Below are 19890 nucleotides of genomic sequence, written 5' to 3'. Positions count from 1 at the left end.
GGCTAACCTGATCCAAAACACCCACCCACCTCACCCACACACAAAAACAAAGATCACCACAGCCAATCGCAAGCAAACAATCACACCCTAGGCCAACCCCAACCTCTCTCATCACCAAAGGAACACAAGTGAACAACACAAGCAACGCTGACACCAAACTCTACATACATTAAACATAATAGAAACACCGCCACCCGACCCCACCCCTATCCATCCTCCCTCCCTCCATCCCCTCTCTTTTTTCTTTTTTCTTTTCTTCTCCCCCTAATGCCTCAACAAATGAAATGGATTTGTAAAAATGTTACATGGGAAGAAAAAAATACGAGGCACTACACTCCTGTAAAACAAGAAAATCCTGAATAAATAAAAAAAAAAAAGAAGACAAAAAAAAAAAAGAATCATGCAAACCAAACCGTGTGAATGTGTGCCTTTATCCTTATCAGTCAATGTATCTTGCCACTAAGTAAGACTGCAGTCCTAGCCAGCCTATCTGAAAGTGAGCCCCACTGGAAACAGTGGCCCTTACTTCTGAGTAAGCGTACACAGGGCCAGGTTTTGCATATGCGTATGGACTTAAGGAGGGACTCGGGTGGCGCTGTGGGTTAAACCACAGAGCCTAGGACTTGCCGATCAGAAGGTCCGCGGTTCGAATCCCTGCGACGGGGTGAGCTCCCATTGCTCGGTCCCTGCTCCTGCCAACCTAGCAGTTCAAAAGCATGCAAAAAAGTGCAAGTAGATAAATAGGTACCGCTCCGGCGGGAAGGTAAACGGCATTTCCGTGCTGGCCACATGACCAGGAAAAACTGTCTGCGGACAAACACTGGCTCCCTCAGCCTGTACAGCGAGATGAGCACTGCAACCCCAGAGTCATCTGCGACTCGACTTAACTGTCGGGGGTCCTTTACCTTTATGGACTTCAGGGTAGGGCTTTTTTTTCAAGCTGGAACTTGCAGAAATTCAGTTCTGGCATCTCTCAGGTGGGCGCCTTTGCCATTCTAAGAGAACAAAGGAGGCGTTCATGGTGAGTTCCGGCACCTCCTTTTCTGGCACCGCTTCTGGGTATTGAAACAATGAATTCATTTATAACTACACTAATGAGATCAGGGGCGAAGGCGTCTGTGACATGAGAAAATGGCTCCTGGAACAGAGACCAAGGGTTCAAACCACAACATGAAGAGTTGGTTCTATATTATGAGAGGCGTACGTAGGGTCCCTTGAGCCCTTGGCAAGGAGCTGCAGTGGTTTCCCTCCCCAGCTCCAAAAAGAGAGGGAAAATATCTCTGTGCTGTGGTTCAAGAAGGACAGTTTCACCAACCATTCCATTCCATCGACAAACAGCTTTTTTCCCCTTATCTCCACCCCTTTAAACAGGGGAAGGGGGCAAGGTGTCTATGTGTGAAAAGGACAACAAGCAGCAGTTTTGGAGAGGCAAAAAAGGCCACAGACATTAAAGTAATGAGCTAAAAAAAAGTAAAGTAAAGTAATCCTGCAACCCTCCTGGTATTCATGTGAGATATTTGCACATCTTTCCTAGGGGTTCCCATATTTCAAAAAGTAGAATTCCTGAAACCCGCAAAGTTGTTGAGGTTTTTTTAGGAAACAACCAAAAAAATTTTTGGGAGGGAACAAACCCAAATTCTTGAGCTTTTGGGGGAAAACCTAGCCCCAAAATAGTGATTTTAAAGGTTTTGAGAAACATCGCGTTGCCATACATCCGGGCTTTCCCTGACACTTTGCCGTTTCGGCAAAATTCCCCCCAGACGCCATTTTTACACCCGAAAACCAGGACATGTCAGGAATTTCCCTAACGTTTTGCAAGCCTACATCTCTCCATTCTACATCTTCCCATTGATCATGTTGGAAGGGACCCCGAGGGTCATGTAGCCCAACCTCCTGCAGGAATCTTTTGCCCAACCTGGGGCTTAGATCCAATTTCCAGTATTAAAGACTTAGGTCTCTTAATCAGTCTTGCCACAGCAGCCTGAACCACATTGATGGAAAACGTCCCCCAACGTACAGCGAGAAGAGGGGAAAAAATGTTGATTTGATACCAACCTAGAAAGTGAATCCAAGGGTATCTGTTTCGACAGGAGTGTTGGCTAGCTCCAAGCTACCTGGCTCGTAGCATGAAGGATGTTTTCGCATGACTCATAGGTGGGCGGTAGTGAAAGGTCCTGGCTGTATATAGTAAATAGGAGTCGTATTGGCACCACAGAATGAGATGCACAGAAATAGCTGCAGTGTTATCTTTTCTGATGGGGCAAATACCTGACAGACTGCCTCCTTCCCCCTAGATCCCTCAGGTGTGAAGATCGGCAGAGGCCATTCTCTGTGGCAGCCCCTAAATTGTGGAACTCCCTCCCCACAGAGGTGCGTCTTGGCATTTGTGTTATATACAGCTTTCAGCCAATGCTGAAGACGCCCCTCTTTACCTTGGCTTTTGGCATCCGAGTTGTACGTCTTTAGCACCTGCCTTATTTCTTGTGATGGTAAGTTGTTTTGAAATGTTTTTAACACTATGTTTTAATTGCTGCAACTGCCTCGGGACCTTAGGGTGAAGGGTGGGCTGTTCATCACAGAGATATCAAGAATAAGAATCACAACTGTAATGCTAAGACTGCTATGAGTTTTCATTCCTCAAAAGGGAGGGACTCCTTTTTCGGGCACTGGTATTTGGAGCAAAATCAAAATCAAACTAGATGTAGGAACAACCGCCACCCAAGAAGTCTTGTTCCGCCATTTTCTTTTTAATTGCACATTTCAGTTGCACGTTTTTTCATGGACATGAGCCCTCTGCAAGGTATCGCAAGTCTCTGTGTTGGTTTTGCTGCAGCAGACTGAAGATTAAGTCAGTCCTTGAACATTTCGAGAGCTGCAGTATGCACACTACCGTATTTTTTGCTCTATAAGACTCACTTTTTTCCTCCTAAAAAGTAAGGGGAAATGTGTGTGCGTCTTATGGAGCAAATGCAGGCTGCACAGCTATCCCAGAAGCCAGAACAGCAAGAGGGATTGCTGCTTTCACTGCACAGAGATCCCTCTTGCTATTCTGGCTTCTGAGATTCAGAATATTTTTTTTCCTTGTTTTCCTCCTCCAAAAACTAGGTGCATCTTGTGGTCTGGTGCGTCTTATAGAGCGAAAGGTAACTTGAAATTATAGTTACAGATAGGTAGCCGTGTTGGTCTGCCATAGTCAAAATAAGAAAATTCCTTCCAGTAGCACCTTAAAGACCAACTAAGTTAGTTCTTGGTATGAGCTTTCGTGTGCATGCACACTTCTTCAGATACACAGTATACACAGTATACACAGATCTGAAGAAGTGTGCATGCACACGAAAGCTCATACCAAGAACTAACTTAGTTGGTCTTTAAGGTGCTACTGGAAGGAATTTTCTTATTTTGAAATTATAGAATTGTAGAGTTGGAAGGGACCCTGAGGAGAATGTAGTCATGCTCCCTGCAATGCGGGAATATGCAGCTGCCCCATACGGGGAACGAACCTGCAACCTTGGCATTACAGTGGTACCTCGGGTTACAGACGCTTCAGGTTACAGATGCTTCAGGTTACAGATTCTGCTAACCCAGAAATAGTACCTCGGGTTAAGAACTTTTCTTCATGATGAGAACAGAAATTGCGCAGCGGCAGCGGGAGGCCCCATTAGCTAAAGTGGTGCTTCAGGTTAAGAACAGTTTCAGGTTAAGAACGGATCTCCGGAACAAATTAAGTTCTTAACCTGAGGTACCACTGTATCAGCATTACGCTCTAACCAACTGAGCTATCATCTGTGTTTAACGTGGAAATAAGTGCTGTGGAACTCAGTGGTGCAGTTAGATAATTTTAGATTCTGAACTTGATGGTGTTAACCAGGGTGATGAGGGGATTATTCTTTTAGACGGCAGGGTGTATCACTTCACATTTCAAAAGGCAGCCTTCCTGCGTTTGGGGGGGGCCCTGCTTCTTAAGCCGAGTGGGGCCCTGGACGTCAAAGTCCTGCCCAGCTGGAACTCCTGGTGGAATTTGCTACACTCGGGATCCTGCCGGCCAACTTGCTCCTGAACGTTATAACAGCGAATGCTTATCTCCAGGTTGCAAAAGGTCTCCTACTCTGATGTCTGCTATTAAAGGCACAGAGCAGAAGACCAAGGCAGGTTTTCCACCCCTGGCCAGCTGGACATCCGATTTGAAATATACCGTTCCAGCATCTGAATGGGAATGTCACAGCAGGATGTAAAAAGGAAAGTTAGGAACCAGTGGAGTCCAGTGGCCCAGTTGCAAAGCCGCAGATCTGGAATTCGTGCTTTGAATCTTGCGCCTGCCATGAATTCACCTAGATCCTTAGACAAGCTGCTGTCTCCCAAGCTCAGTCTCTCCCATCTGCAGTATGGGAATAATCATACTGAACTACTTACAGTATTGCCGCAAGATAATATATGTGAAGCACTCTGAATGCTGTCAAGCTTTATGTAAGCAATGTTATTAACTTACACAACTATTACCCAAGGCGAGGAAAGCTGAGAGATACGAATTTAGGACGCCACCTTAATTTTGGTCCATCTAATCTTGCCAGCCCTGACTGCCAGCAGGTCTTTTAAGGTTTTAGACAGAGATCCTTCCCATCACATGTACCCCACGCAAACCTTGTATGGCCTTTCCTTTTGGAAATATGCATGTCAATCAGGTTTTGAAATGTGACCCTCCAATCCCCAGGTAATACATTGAAACTGTAGTAGTAGTAGTAGTAGTAGTAGTAGTAGTAGTAGTAATTTATTTATACCCTGCCCATTTGGCTGGGTCTCCCCAGCCACTCTGGGTGGCTCCCAACATATGGTTACCAGACATCCCCGTTTCCCGGGGACAATCCCCGGATTTACAAATCTGTCCCTGGAATGTCCTCGGATTTCATTTAATGTCCCTGGATTTATATTTTAAGTGTTGTAGATTTATTAGTAGGCAATGAATGTTCCGTGATTAGTTCAACGGCGCAAGACCCATCATATGCCAGCGAGGCAAAATGGCAGGTGCCACGGCAGCGAGCAGCTCCTGAAGCCAGCCAGAGCCAACTGCGCTGCCAGGCTGGCTCTGGGCTGCTGAGACTGCCACTGCCACTGCTGCGAGAGTGTCCAGCCACGTGGCCAACTGCCCAGTGGCGCTCTGGGGTCAGGAAAACCCCAGAGCCGACGTAGGGAGAAGGAGGAGAGGAGAAGGAAAAGGAAGAGAGAGAAAGAGGAAGGAGAAAAATGAGGGGAGCCCCGACCTTGTTGCGTCGCTGCTGCTGCCACTGAGGAGGAAAGGTAGGAGAGCACTGGGAGGGCAAGGACACGTGGCCAAGCCCAGGCCCGACCTGAGCCTACTCCACGGCGGCTAGCGCTCCAAGAGAGCAGGCCGGGGCCCAGAGGAAGGCCGTGTGACAGAGGAGACCACAGAAGAGAAGATATTATTTCATGTTTTTTTAAAAAATAACTTTTTAAAATAACTTTTTTTGGTCTTTTTTTTAAAAAAGTGTCCCCAGATTCTTTGAAAAAAATCTGGTAACCTTATCCCAACAGAATATTAAAAATACAATAAAACGTCAAACTTCCCTAAACAGGGCTGCCTTCAGATGTCTTCTAAAAGTCAGGTAGTTGTTTATTTCCTTGACATCTGCTGGGAAGACATTCCTTAGGGCGGGCACCACTACTGAGAAGGCCCTCTGCCTTCGAAACTGTAATTGACAACTTTTGGGTCATAAACTGAAGCCAGGTTTACCTTATCCCATTCCAGTTTGCAAGAGCCATGTAATCTGATTATAATCCCCTACCCTGCCTCCTTTGAACCAGGGTAGGTGAGCCTTCATTTAAATAAAGCGTTCTGTGCAAGCATTCACAGTGACGACAACTCGCTTAGCAGGGTCATGTCAGTAACAAATGGGTTAGTGGCGCTTTAAAGTCTAGCCAACATAGTATGGCATAGGATCTTGCTGATCTGGATTAGACGAACACATCTGCCATTTTAAGATCATGCGTCTGATATAGTTGACTTTGATCCATGAAATCTTGTGCTGTAATAAATTGGCTAGCCTTTAAGGTGCTGCTAGCTTGGGATGGTGGATAAATCTTATTCACTTCATATTTAAAGGTGTATCTGTTGGACTCGTGCTTTCTTAAACAATATGCAAACTGAAACAAAGCCGTCCTTTGAAATTCACACTTCTCTGAATTTTGCAATGAATTTCTCAACCACTGTTTACAAAAATGCATATATATTATAAGGGAGAAATGCAATTCTTCTTCTTTTAAGCTATTAGTGTGCAGTGTATTACTTGCTGTAAAAACACATTGTACAGTCATACCTCGGGTTGAATGTGCTTCAGGTTGAGCGCTTTTGGGTTGTGCTCTGCGGCAACCCGGAAGTAACAGAGAGCGTTACTTCTGGGTTTCGTCGCTCGTGCATGCGCAGACGCTCAAAATGACGTCGCACGCATGCGCAGAAGTGGCAAAACACGACCCGCGCATGCGCAGACATGCCGTTGCATTTTACGTTCCATTCAGGATGCAAACGGGGCTCTGGAACAGATCCTGTTCGCATCCCGAGGTACCACTGTATTTGGGGAAATTGCTTTTCAGAAAAGTGTATGTTATTCAAAACTGCATACAAAAATGTGTTTATTAGGAGAAATATTTGCCAATATACTGATGAACGTTCCTGAGGATTACAAAAGAACCCACAAATTGCCGTGGAAATGTGCAGAACTGAATTTAAGTTTGGGGAAATGAGAAACTGCGAGAACTGTAATTGACAGATCCCTCCATCCCTTACCGCTAGACCGTTTGTCGTTTTGGCCAGAGCAGGCTGACATGCCCAGCCCCCCAAAATGGTCATATAAGTATCATTTCACCCAGTTTCGTTATTTTACCCCAAACACCCTTTCGTGAAGTAACCACCTTGCTGGAGCAAAGCAGGTCTCGGTGGCAAACTGCCTGGGAACCTCTTGTAAGCCTAGACAGCTCAGTTGGTGAGAGCATGGTGCTGATAACACCAAGGTTTCAGGTTCGATCCCCGTCTGGGACAGCTGCATCTTCCTGCATCGCAGGGGGTTGGACTAGATGATCCTTAGGGTCCCTTCCAACTCTACAATTCTATGATCTCAAAGCCGCCCTGAGTTCTAGCATAGAAAAGAGGCAGGTTATTAATGCAACTGGTGCTGGAGCAGACTCTTGAGAGTCCCATGGACTGCAAGAAGATCAAACCTATCCATTCTGAAGGAAATCAGCCCTGAGTGCTCACTGGAAGCACAAATCCTGAAGCTGAGACTCCAATACTTTGGCCACCTCATGAGAAGAGAAGACTCCCTGGAAAAGACCCTGATGTTGGGAAAGATGGAGGGCACAAGGAGAAGGGGATGACAGAGGACGAGATGGTTGGACAGTGTTCTCAAAGCTCCCAGCATGAGTTTGACCAAACTGCAGGAGGCAGTGGAAGACAGAAGTGCCTGGCGTGCTCTGGTCCATGGGGTCACGAAGAGTCGGACACGACTAAACAACAACAAATACCCCACACATCTTACTGAGTTGCCCCAGCCACTCGGGGCAGCTTCCAACACATATAAAACATAACAAAACATTAAACATTAAAAAAAACTTCCCTATACAGAATTGCCTTCAGACAGCTCGAGGGTCGGATAACTCCATACACTCCGACATTTCTCCAATGAAAATAGGGACACCTAAGTGGGACATTATGGGGACGAGATGGTTGGACAGTGTTCTCAAAGCTATCAGCATGAGTCTGACCAAACTGCGGGAGGCAGTGGAAGACAGGAGTGCCTGGCGTGCTCTGCTCCATGGGGTCACGAAGAGTCGGACACGACTAAACAACTAAACGACAACATTAATGCAACACACATAAATAAGGCTACCTCCCAGGTCTGCTGTGAATCTCTTGAGATCATTGTAGGCGTTTTGAATAATACTATGCATGCAAAGTGTTGTCATGTGGGACAGACAGGCATCCTAGATAATGGAGAAAGGACATGACTTCCAGGCTGTTCTGAACTCTCTTGTTTCTGAAATGTAAACACTAGTGTTTTGGGCCGATGGGACCTTGCCCGAGCTGGGTGAAAAAAACCAGGTTTCCTGGCCTGATCTACGTAACCTAAAGGGCTTCCTGCTGCTCTTTCTAATCAATGTGTATTTGTGCCCTTGGGAGGTAGCCAAGATCCACATGTTGATGTTTGATCAGAGCAGCACAGGTGTGGCAGAGCCAGGCCAGAATGGCTGGCTGCTTGACATGCCCTCAATGGAAGAAGTTCTCTCTCTCTCTGCCTCTCCCCACCCTCTCTCTCACCCAGTGTTTCTGCTCGTGCTTCCTTTCACCACATCGGCTGATGAGTTGCCGTTGAGCGTCCTCATTACCTGTAGAGTCAGCCCAACAGGAAACCTCAGCTAAACCAGGTCACCCCGTACCATGTCCCCATTTCCCAACTTCAGTTCTTCATTTAGATTTTTTTAAAAAAAACCCCACACACAAAATAAAAAACCTGTGGGTGGGGACGGGGCAGAGAAGCAAGGAAGGGATGAGTGTGCAGTAGCTGTCTGAAAGAGATGCGAGGAGGGGAATTCGCTCTGGCGGGGAGTCGGCCGAGGTAGGAAAGTTCAAGTCCCTTTGGTGGGACATCACATGTTCTAAGGTGGCTAGGGCTAAGCAGAAAGGCCTTCAAACTTGCTCCCCTAGAAAGCTCTCCCTTTCGTTTGAGCTTGCTTCCACCTGCTGTAGGACTGCCACCCTTCTCCCCCAGGAAGATGCAACTCTGTGACACCTAAAATCCAGGATGCAGTCAGACGCCTTCACTCTCTTTGCAGTGTTGCACTTGTAGTCGGCGTGGGAACCTGCGGATGCTGTGGGCTCCCAGCTCCCATCAGTCCCAGCCAGCATGGCCAGTGGTCAATAATATTGGGAGTTGTAGTTGGAGGTCAACCTGTGGAGCTCTCCTTAGTATATAGTGCTGGGCAAGTTTGTGGTGGTGGTGTGGGAGAGCAGTATTCCACACATGTGCCTGCTTGTGCACATTGACACAGGCAGGGCCCGGATTTAGGTTTGATGAGGCCCTAAGCTACTGTGTTGAATATATGCTGTATCTCGAAGACTAGATGGGAAAGAGACTTGGGAGAAGGGATTGATGATGGTTTGTGGGAAGGAATGTGGCAAAAAGCCCCCTTTTGAGCTATTTCTGCCCAAATAAGAGAAAACACCTTAAAGCTAACCCACAGATGGTACTTGCGTCCCACATTGCTAAGCAAAATAGACAAAAATATTTCTCCACAATGCTGGAGAAATTGTGGGAATGAAGGAACATTTATACACATGTGGTAGAAATGCCCATTGATTAAAAACTTCTGGTTAAAAATATTTCAGGAAATGGAACAAATTACATCTCAATTGATCAATTTAGATCCCAAATAGCATTGCTTTCTATATTTGCAGATGAAGCATAAAATCTTAGAGACAAAGACTTAATTGTGCATCTTCTAACTGCAGCATGTCTTGCTGTTGCTAGACACTGGAAGAAATTAAACGTGAACGTATATGAAGTTTGGTATGCTTATGTCTGGGAATTAATTTTGATGGAAAAGTTAACAGAAAGGGTACATGAAAGAAAACAACATGAGAAACTACATAACTTTGACATAACGTGGTCCTTCTTTATTACATATGCATCAAAGAAAGAACATGCATTTAAACCACCTGAGACACATGGGAGCATGTGGAATGATATTTTTTAAACAAGCAACTGTAGAAATAATTTTTCATTTGCTTATATTACTAATGTAATTACCTGGACGTAGTTGGGGCTGTTTTGGGCGGGGGGGGGGGGGCGTTGGGAGAAAACTGTATTTTATTGCTTGTATTTGATTATATCTTGTTCTTATATTCAACTAATAAAATATTCAAAAAAAGAATAATAAAAAAGAATATATGCTATATGTTAATTTATGGACCTAATAGGTATCTAAAGCCATTTGCACATGTTGCCCTGCAACCAGTCCATGCAGAATGTAGACACCCTATATCTAGAAATGAGCAAACCAGTGATATTTTAGGGAGCAGGCTAGCAGGCGGGGCCCATTGCTTACATCCTAGGAGCCTACACAACACAAAACACTGCTGCTGTATGTAGGTTTTATTTTATTTGTTTTTTATCTTATATATTTTGGAAATGTATATCCAGTTTTCTTTTCCTTTTAAATTTTTTGGGGGCCTCAAGAGAGTGGGGCCCTAAGCTATAGCTTGTTTAGCTTATACGTAAATCTGGCACTGGACACAGGCACCCATTTTTTGGAAATCCTGCTCTGTTTCGCTACTGGGGGAAACTCAACTTCGAATGTTAGTTGAGTATATAAATGGTTCAGACTGTGACAGGAATCCACCCGTGGGAAAATGTGCTGTGACCTTAGAGTAATCCAGTGACACTTCATTAGAGAGCGTGACAAAAGTCTGTCATTTAATTGGGGCGGGTTATTTGTTGCTTACTGTTGTAACAATTGCTTTCTCAATCTGTATCTTCCGTACCGTGAAAAATAAATGAAAGCATTAGAGAGAGAGAGAGAGAGAGAGAGAGAGAGAGAGAGAGAAGGAGCAGTGCTGACCTTGAAGCCTTAAAAAAGGATCTCTGGTGACTTGGGAGGTATGCCTTGATAGGTTTGCAACCACGGAAGGATAAACTCTGCAACACCACCCACACCATACATGTAAAGTTCAGAGCTTTCCCTCAAGAATCCCGGGAACTGTAGCTTGTAATGGGTGCTGGGAATTGTAGCTCTGTGAGGGTTAAACCATGCTCCCCCGGAATTTTTGTGGGGGGTATAATGTGCTTTGAATGTACGGTTTGGATGTGACAGAAATCTCTCTGGCAGGAAAGCTCAACAAACAAGGTGTGTGTATTGCAAAGGGAGCTTTGCGGTGGCTCCAACATACATTTTTTTTGTGTTTCTGTTGATGCTTTTCTTCTGAGAATGGGCTTTAGGAGGAGGTAGTCAGGGAGGGGAGAAGGGGGGGGCAGTTATCTAAGAAGGATGATGACTGACAAGAGGAACAAAGTTTGGCGAAGATCTGAGTGGTAGTTTGCAGGCTAGCTCTGAGCTTTCACAGGGAGAATAAAGAAACATGACTTTGAAGGAATATCTGCAGGAAGAATTCCCATTCAAAGCAAGCTGCTCCGATATCTGGAGAAAGAGCTGATCTGAAATTAAGCCCTCTCCTCACATTCCTCATCTCCCTTCCTTCTTTGCCGTCACCTCTCTTATCTTGGCAGCCTATCTCCCCCTCCTTCATCCTCCCTGTTTTCAGCTTCAATTTCAGTTTGTATTAGCAATTTTTCACTCCAGTTAAATACTGTTTGCACACTATGCCTTTAAAGCACATTCGAAGTACATTCTCTCCTTCAAAGAATTCTGGGCACTGTCGTTTACCTTTCACAGAGTTAGAATGCCAGCAACCCTTAAGAAACTACAGTGCCCAGAATTCTTTGAGGGGAAATGTGTTTTGAATATACTTTAAAGGTACAGCAGCCTGGGTTTCTTACGTACAAAAAGCAGTATACTCTTCATCCTAACCACTGATAATGAATTGAAGTGCTTTGTGACCACCAAAGTGTGGGTCATTTTGGACCCAGAAGAGGGCATAATGGGGGCGGGGCATAATAGGCTGGGCTGGGATTATGAGAGATGTGCAGGGGCCAGGAACAGAACCCCCACGCAATATGGTCGCTCCCTATATTCACACTTAATGAAAGTACAGTGCCAATTTTCTGGTGGTTGACCGAAAAATGCACTCCCCAAAAAGCATCTTTAGCTCACTTTATTTGTAAGAGTGCTAAAGTTGGTTACTAGTTCCAAATTTCCAGTCCCTTATTTGCACAGAAACGTGAAATATAGCACAATAAAAATCAGTAAAGTTTTTATGTCCCTGAATTCCTAAAGTAAACATTGGGCACCTGCAATACAGTGGTACCTTGGGTTACATACACTTCACGTTACATACGCTTCAGGTTACACACTCCACTAACCCAGAAATAGTACCTCGGGTTAAGAACTTTGCTTCAGGATGAGAACAGAAATTGTGCTCTCGCAGCGCAGCGGCAGCGGGAGGCCCCATTAGCTAAAGTGGTGCTTCAGGTTAAGAACAGTTTCAGGTTAAGAACAGACCTCCAGAACGTATTAATTACTTAACCCGAGGTACCACTGTATAAGCAATGTCCCCTTCGAGAACAGTAACTTCCTCCAGTCAAAACTTTTCATATGTGTGTGATGCTGATGGCTCTCTGATTGATCTGTCTTTCAAACCTCCATGCAGATTAGAGAACTGGGAACTACCAACAAACTTCAGGACTGTTTCTTTGCACCTGTTCGCAATCGCAGAAGAAGCAAGGCAACACAAGCAGCCCAACTGTTCCTGATCTTCCAGGGTTCTTGCATTGCATAAGCAACCAGGTGACACTCCTTATCTTTTTAATAGCTCACGTCACAGAGATCGAAGCATTAGGCAGGGACATTCAGACCCCACATGACACTTTGCCACAAAACGTTCCTTACTCTGTTGTGACACATTTGTGTGTCGTGTGTGCAGATGTGTCGTGCGAACGCTCCCCACGCTCCTCACAGGGCTGGAAAGGGGTTAGTTTACACCTCTGGTTTGTCAGTAAACTCAATTATTGTGTCGTGCAATGCTGCACGTCTAAAAAGTGTGCCACCAACATGGAAAGCTCTTCTTTACAAGCAGCCGCATTCCCTCATCCTCAGTTCCATAAAACAAAGAGTGGTAGTGGCATACTCTGCAGGGTTGTTGTAAGGAATGAATGAAGCTTTGCTCCTGGGCATGAGCCTGGAGTGTAGGGTGGGCTTTAGCGCTCTAAGAGTTTACATGGGGAGAGTCCTCTCAGTGGATTCATAGGTCCTGGTTCACTGGCGTAGACAGGATTTTTGTTAGGGGGTGTGTGGCCTTTTGTTGTGGGGCTGGGGCAGAACCTTGGTTTGCTATGTACCGTATTTTTCGCTCTATAAGACCACAAGACGCACCTAGTTTTTGGAGGAGGAAAACAAGAAAAAAAAATATTCTGAATCTCAGAAGCCAGAAGAGCAAGAGGGATCGCTGCGCAGTGAAAGCAGCAATCCCTCTTGCTGTTCCGGCTTCTGGGATAGCTGCGCAGCCTGCATTCGCTCCATAAGACGCACACACATTTCCCCTTACTTTTTAGGAGGGGAAAAGTGAGTCTTATAGAGCAAAAAATGCAGTATTTTTATTGCTTGCAGCTGCCCCTCCCTGCTCCCCCCTTGTTTACGCCCATGTCCTGGTTGCCCTTTAACCCCTTACCCAGGGCTAGAAATGATTAAGCCAAGCTAGGCTGTGTGCCGCCTCTCAGAGAACCCTGCAATGACATGGGGGCAGAAGGGGAAACGGAACCCCTCTGAGTTGTGGGGTTTCGCAGGCTGTCCCAACAACAACACCCAGCAGCTGCTGGAACAGCTGCAGCAGCAGCCGCAGCCGCCAAGGAATGCAAGCAGGCCAGACTGGCTGGGTTGGGGCAAGGCAGAGCAGGGAACGGAGAGACTGAGGGGTGGAGACTTGCCTGCGGCTGCCTGGCCCAGGAGTGCTGAGATCTGACTCTTCGACTGTTTAACAACAGCCATGTTCCGGCCTAGCTGAGCTCCAGCCCGGCACTCCATGGGGAGGCCCACGACGAGTGCCCTGCTGCTGCCCATCGCCTTCTTCCTGAGCCTCTTGCATGCTGCGCCCCGAAATTACCTGCCTCTTGCCCGCCGGCAGCTCCTCACCAACTTCGTAAGCATGTTTTTACTTTTACTGGTGCAACGATATTGTTTTTGGGGCAAGGGGCGGGCAGTGGATGTTGCAGACCTCAGACAGTGCAGGCGCAGGGCAACCCCAAAATTTGAGCGCCGATCCTTTATCGGTTGATGGGAAAGATTGACATGGGAGACAGCTGGGCTGTTCCTTGCGCTCCCTGAAGCCAAGAGTTGCCCAGGCTGCTTTCTTGTTTGTTGTTTTAAAGCGGGTGACAGGAGAATGTTCTTCTTGCTTCCTCTCCTTCTTTATATGGATGTTTTTGGGGTTTGGGGGAAGCGTGAGGAGAGAGAATGCTGTGGTACAATGTATCTGCAAATGTGATCGGTCAGGGAACTGGAAAAGAGGCAGCGTGCTTAGTATTGTCAGGAATGTGGTTCATAGTCCGTTAACGATTGTGACAGTAAGGCAGGGTTGCAGTGCCCCGCAGAGCAACTAAAGCGAGGGCTGTCCGTGGTGGAAGTGCAGGATAGGGACCCTACAGCGGAGGACTCTCAGAAGAATCTGACAGTCGCCCTGCTCTTTGGCTCTCTGGTTGGTTTTCTCTCTCTTCCCCCGCCCCTGTTGTACACACAACAGGGAGTATTCAGCTAAGTTTACCTCACAGTTCAAATCGATGGACGTAGCATAAGTCATGCCGATTTCTTTCCTTTCCTTTTATTTTTCAAATTTATGTAATCATCCGACATCCGTTCAGGAAAATCAACAAATCTGCTCTAGGAAATAAAATGGCTCCGGATCATAATATTCTGCAAGAAAATATGTCTTAACATAAAATTCTCCTCTAAGAAACCCTCCAGACCTCCTTGAATTTTCTTCCATGGGAAGTAGTTATTTTATTGGGGGACTGGGGATCGTATAAGGAACAACCAGTTTCCTCATAATTTATTTCCACATTCACTTGCCATTCTTGCTCTTTGTTGCGTTTGCCATTATAGCCAAATCCTGAACTTGTAAAGCCATTTCTTTCCACTTTTGAGCCATTAACAACCTTGCAGCTGTGAACAATTGGATGTATAGATCCTTACGTCTACCTATCTTTATGATAGGTGTTAACTAATGCCAGTGGGTCTACTTTGAGTAAAACTTAGGGCTTTTCCACACTTGTGCTTGGTCCGCCGCTTTCCCCCGAGAAAACCCTCAGTTTATTGCTGAATCGGTCCAAACTCCAATGGTGCTTTCTATGGATTGCTGTTTGTTCCAGTTCAGCAGGAAAGAGCATGTTTTCCTGGGGGAAACTGCATGGCAAATCAAAATCTGCCTAGAAAGCACAGAACAAGCAGAAAACCTCTCAGACCTGTGATTTCTGGATGTGGGACAAGCAAAGTGTGGATAAGCCATTAGTTGGCTACCACCCCTTATATTTCACAGAATCACAGAACTGTGCAGTTGGAAGGGACCGTGTGGGGCATCTAGTCCAACCCCCTGCAATGCGGGGGTTTTTTGCCCAATGTGGGGCTCGAACTCACAACGCTGCGATTAAAAGCTCCATGCTCTACCGACCGAGCTGTGAAGTGCATTGCTTCCCCTCCCCTCCATAAATAATCGCGGAAACTGTAGTTTTCCCCTCAAAGAGCTACAGTTAGCAGCACCCTTCACAAACTACAGTTCCTAGGATTCTTTAGGGGAAGTCATGAGCTTTGAATGTGTGTAGGGCAGCCTTAGCGATTCCCGTCTTGCTAAGATAAATGTGTGCAGCTGGTGCGAAAAAAGCGAATGCTGTGCTAAGGGTTGTTTAGGAAAGGGACTGAAAATAAAACTGCCAGTATCGTAATGCTGCCAACGCGTGTACCGTTCTGGTTGCCTCACCTCAAAAAAGATATTGTAAGACTGAAGACGTTTCAGAAAAGGAAGATTCGGAAGAGATGAAAGGAAGTGTTTCTTCACGTGGCACATGGTGAAGCTACGAAACTCCTTCCTACGAGATGTGAAGAGCTGATAGCCACCAACTTAGATGGCTTTAAGGGAAGATTAAACACGTCTCATTCAGAGTAGAGCCATTAAAATGGACGGACCTTACTTAGTCTTGCTCATTAATTTCAGTGGGTCTGTGTAAAACTTAGTCGAATACCACCCACAAACCCCAGGCCTTAATAAAAAAAATGGGGGGGACCCACCTACTAAAACGTTCCTTAAATGTCTTAACACACTCACTCGAATGATCAGTGTTTCACATTATGGTAGACTAGGGATTATTCAGATCATGAATACATGCCTCCCTCCTTCTCATAACTTTTGTGTGAAGGAACTGGCTCATTCCTTATGTTTTCCTTTCCAGTAATACAGAGTCCTTCAGTTCTAATTGGGGATGTTTTAACCCATCATTTCATACCCATCGTTTGTTTTCTTACCAGTTGTACATCTCTTTGAGATTGTTTGCCTCCCCTTGTATGCTGGTATCCCTGTAGTTCACAGTGGCCTCTTGGTTTGGGCCTGCTACAGGACTAAATTGCAGTCTCACAGATGATTCAGGAAGAGGGGGGTATACAGTGCTATTTTTCTAGAAAAAGAGTTGCCGGAACTCGCCACAAACACCTCCATTGTTCTCTTACAATGGCAACGGCGTCCACCTGAGAGGTGCCGGAATGCAGTTCTCAGTACATTTCAATTTAAACCCATGACACCCCCCCTCTCATCCGCAGGGGCACATATCTGATTGAGTAACATTTCAGCGGTAGCGCATGGCCGCCTATTTGCCAGTGATTTGTTACCGCTGAGGTGTGAGGTGTTACACAATCAGAGCTCCCTCTCGTCCTCTTCCTCCCCCCCAACATTGTGTGTTTGTGGTGTGTAGATAGATAGATAGATAGATAGATAGATAGATAGATAGATAGATAGATGATAGATAGATAAATAGATAGAGATCTAGTGTGAGAGAGATCACCCTCATACACATGGAGAAAACCACATCTGTCAGGGCATGATAACTATCCCTCCTCGGTGAGAATCGAATACGTGAGGATCGAAGCGGAAGCAGCTTGTAAATTGTCACTTTCCTGTGATAACGATCACTTGTGGGTGACTAGACAGAGAAGTGTTAAAATTTGTGGCTTATTCAACTCCGCCTTCCAAGCCACAAGGGACTTAAGATTGGATTGGATTGGGTGGGTGAACTAGTAGCTTACGTGGACTCATTGCTTTTTTCAAGGCCGGCTCTGCCGTTAAGCAGAGTGAGGCAACTGCCTCAGGCAGCGGCTTTTGAAGATCACAAAAGGCAGTGAATTATGAGAGGCATTGGGTTGGTTTTTTTAATGCTCACTTTTGCCTCACGTGCCAAAATACCTTGGGTATCTTGACTTTCACGGGAGGAGGGGGCCATTCACTGTTCCAGTTCAGGCAGTAATATGTTTTTGCTAGGCAGAGCTTTAGCCAGGCATTGAAACACATAGGCCTGGGCTGTGCACACATTTAAAGCATCCCTTCCCACAAATGCTGGGAACTGTAGCTCCGTGAGAAGAAAACTACAGTTCCCAGATTTTTTTTTTGGGGGGGGTGAAGTGTCTTGGCTTAGGAGAGCTTAGGAGCCAAGGTCCCTTTGCCCCCCCCATAAAATATTTGAGAGGCCCACCCCCAAGTTGATGGGCATTGCCATTCAAATGGTGTGTGTGCCACATCTTGTGATCAGTTATGCAGGGTAGGGTTTATCTGCCCCCCTCCATTTTATTCAAGTTGGTAGCCCTGCTGGGAAGTAGCAGTAGCAAAGTGAGTTTTGTTTTGTTTATTGAATTTTATACTGCCGTGCATCCAAGATCTCAGGGGGGTTCACAGCATAAAAATACAAAATAAAACCACAAAGTACACAATAACAAAAAACCGCAAATAAAACAATACCCGCCTTCCCACAAACACATTTCAAAGGACATATTGTTTCATTAATCAAAGTGCTATCTCACCCGGGTGCCAGCACATTCACAGGGTTACTGAAAGCCATATACAGCTTCAGGTTAAGTACTTAATTCGTTCCGGAGGTCCGTTCTTAACCTGAAACTGTTCTTAACCTGAAGCACCACTTTAGCTAATGGGGCCTCCTGCTGCTGCCGCGCCGCCGGAGCACGATTTCTGTTCTTATCCTGAAGCAAAGTTCTTAACCTGAAGCACTATTTCTGGGTTAGCGGAGTCTGTAGCCTGAAGCGTATGTAACCCGAGGTACCACTGTATTCATTATATTGTGGCTTAGTGTGATGCGTGAACCAGACCAGTGAGATCTTTATAAATGAAATGCATGTTGTATGAAGAACTGCAGTGGAACCTCAGCTGTTGAATGTAATCCTTTCCGAAAGACCGTTCAACTTTCGAAACGTTTGACAATAATAATAATAATAATAATAATAATAATAATAATAATAATAATAATTATTCATTGTTTATACCCCGCCCATCTGGCTGGGTTTCCCCAGCCACTCTGGGCGGCTTCCAACTGAATATTAAAAACAGTACAGCTTCAAACATTAAAAACTTCCCTAAAGAGGGCTGCCTTCAGCTGAGGCGCAAAGCGCTGTCAGCAATTTCAATTGAGAAAATTGAGAAATGCGCTTCAGAAGCCGTTTGGCTTCCGAGGCGTGTTCGAAAACAGAAGCAATTACTTCCGGGTTTTCAGCATTCGGGTTCCAAAACGTTCGGCTTCCAAGACGCTCGAAAACCGAGGTTCCACTGTACTTTCTTTACCTCTCAGCTTCCTTGGACTAGCAAACATTTGTGGACCCTGCCTGTCTGTTTTGCTTCCGGCAAATATGCTCCTGCCTTAGGATTGCAGGGAGAGATATTGATTCCACTTTACCTCACTGAACTTTTCTTTCTCTCTTGTTTCTTTTTTCTAGGAATGCTGGAATGCTACTGGTGAGTATAAAAATAAGCGTCCCTGTACTGCTGCTTGTGCGGCGACTGTGATTGCAGCAAGGAACCATGGGCATTTTGGGGTGGAAATTGAAGAGAAAAGATTTTGGAACTCCTAAACTCTAGGATGTTGCTTGGCCTGGAGTGCAGGAAGGGTCATAATGTTGCAGAATATAACCAAGGGTCCCTCTGGGCAATGTGTTTATTGAGCATTTATTGTGATTTGTTTGCACAGGAGTTAGATTACATCCCATCTTTGCTGAGCATTCATTCTGATATGTTTGCATGGTGGTTATATGACAATGAGGGACGTGGGTGGCGCTGTGGGTTAAAGCACAGAGCCTAGGACTTGCCAATCAGAAGGTCGGCGGTTCAAATCCCCGCGACGGGGTGAGCTCCCGTTGCTCTGTCCCAGCTTCTGCCAACCTAGCAGTTTGAAAGCACGTCAAAGTGCAAGTAGATAAATAGGTAGATAAATGCTCCAACGGGAAGGTAAACAGCGTTTCCGTGCGCTGCTCTGGTTCGCCAGAAGCGGCTTAGTAATGCTGGCCACATGACCCGGAAGCTGTATGCCGGCTCCCTTGGCCAATAAAGCGAGATGAACGCCGCAACCCCAGAGTCGGTCATGACTGGACCTAACTGTCAGGGGTCCCTTTACCTTTATATGACAACGAACATTTGATTGGTTAATCAATCTTGTAAAAGTTATATACCGCTTGATTGCGGGGGGGACGGGACCTTAAAGTGGTTTACCAAAAAGGTAAAGCAATAAAATTATCTCTGAAAAGTTTGCAACCGCAATTTAAAACATATAGAAAGTTAAAGGCGTGATAGAATAGGTTGAAGCAAATTAAGACTTCTGTGTAGGCTGCATTAGTCCTGTATTCTTCCTGAATTGTTTGTGTGGTACTTAGATGTCCCCATTCAGTCATTTTTTCATCCCACACTTTTCAATACTGACAGTCTGGAGGTTCCCAAAGGCTCAGTGCAGGCCATTTTATTAAAAGTGTCACAGAGGTGTGAAGGTACATGCTTGAATGTTCCCCCATGGGGGAGAAGGCTCAACTGAATCCTCCACCCTGACATGCTAGCTTTCTAGGTGCATGGACTTTTTTGCAGGAACCTTACAGAGGGGGAAGGGAAGAAGAGACCGGCTAATAGCTTTTGAGTTGGAGGAGATGGAAAGTACTGGCAAGTGTGTTTATAGCTGGCTGGAGTACTGG

At 45.7% G+C, this 19890-nt stretch overlaps 1 protein-coding gene across 5 annotated transcripts in view; it reads left to right on the top strand.

Annotated features, from left to right (window-relative positions):
- The window catches only part of IL17RE (interleukin 17 receptor E), a 53900-nt gene that overhangs the window by 7789 nt on the left and 26221 nt on the right, over window positions 1-19890 (top strand). Inside the window, exons 2-5 of one of the 5 annotated variants that reach the window (XM_082209647.1) lie at window positions 2295-2489; window positions 12329-12465; window positions 13659-13813; window positions 18652-18670. In XM_082209647.1, coding sequence (XP_082065773.1) covers window positions 13697-13813; window positions 18652-18670 — 136 coding nt within the window. In that variant the 5' untranslated portion in view covers window positions 2295-2489; window positions 12329-12465; window positions 13659-13696. Of the gene's footprint in view, window positions 1-2218; window positions 2490-8343; window positions 8622-12328; window positions 12466-13379; window positions 13814-18651; window positions 18671-19890 lie in introns of those variants that run through there. The other 4 variants (XR_014216019.1, XM_082209649.1, XM_082209648.1 and 1 more) reach the window with 4 other exon arrangements.

The sequence above is a fragment of the Podarcis vaucheri genome (genome assembly GCF_965113315.1).
Source record: "Podarcis vaucheri genome assembly, chromosome: 2".
Classification (NCBI taxonomy): domain Eukaryota; kingdom Metazoa; phylum Chordata; class Lepidosauria; order Squamata; family Lacertidae; genus Podarcis; species Podarcis vaucheri.
The sequence above is the reverse complement of the archived record's forward strand: the minus strand, read 5'-3'. Positions and strand labels throughout refer to the sequence as shown.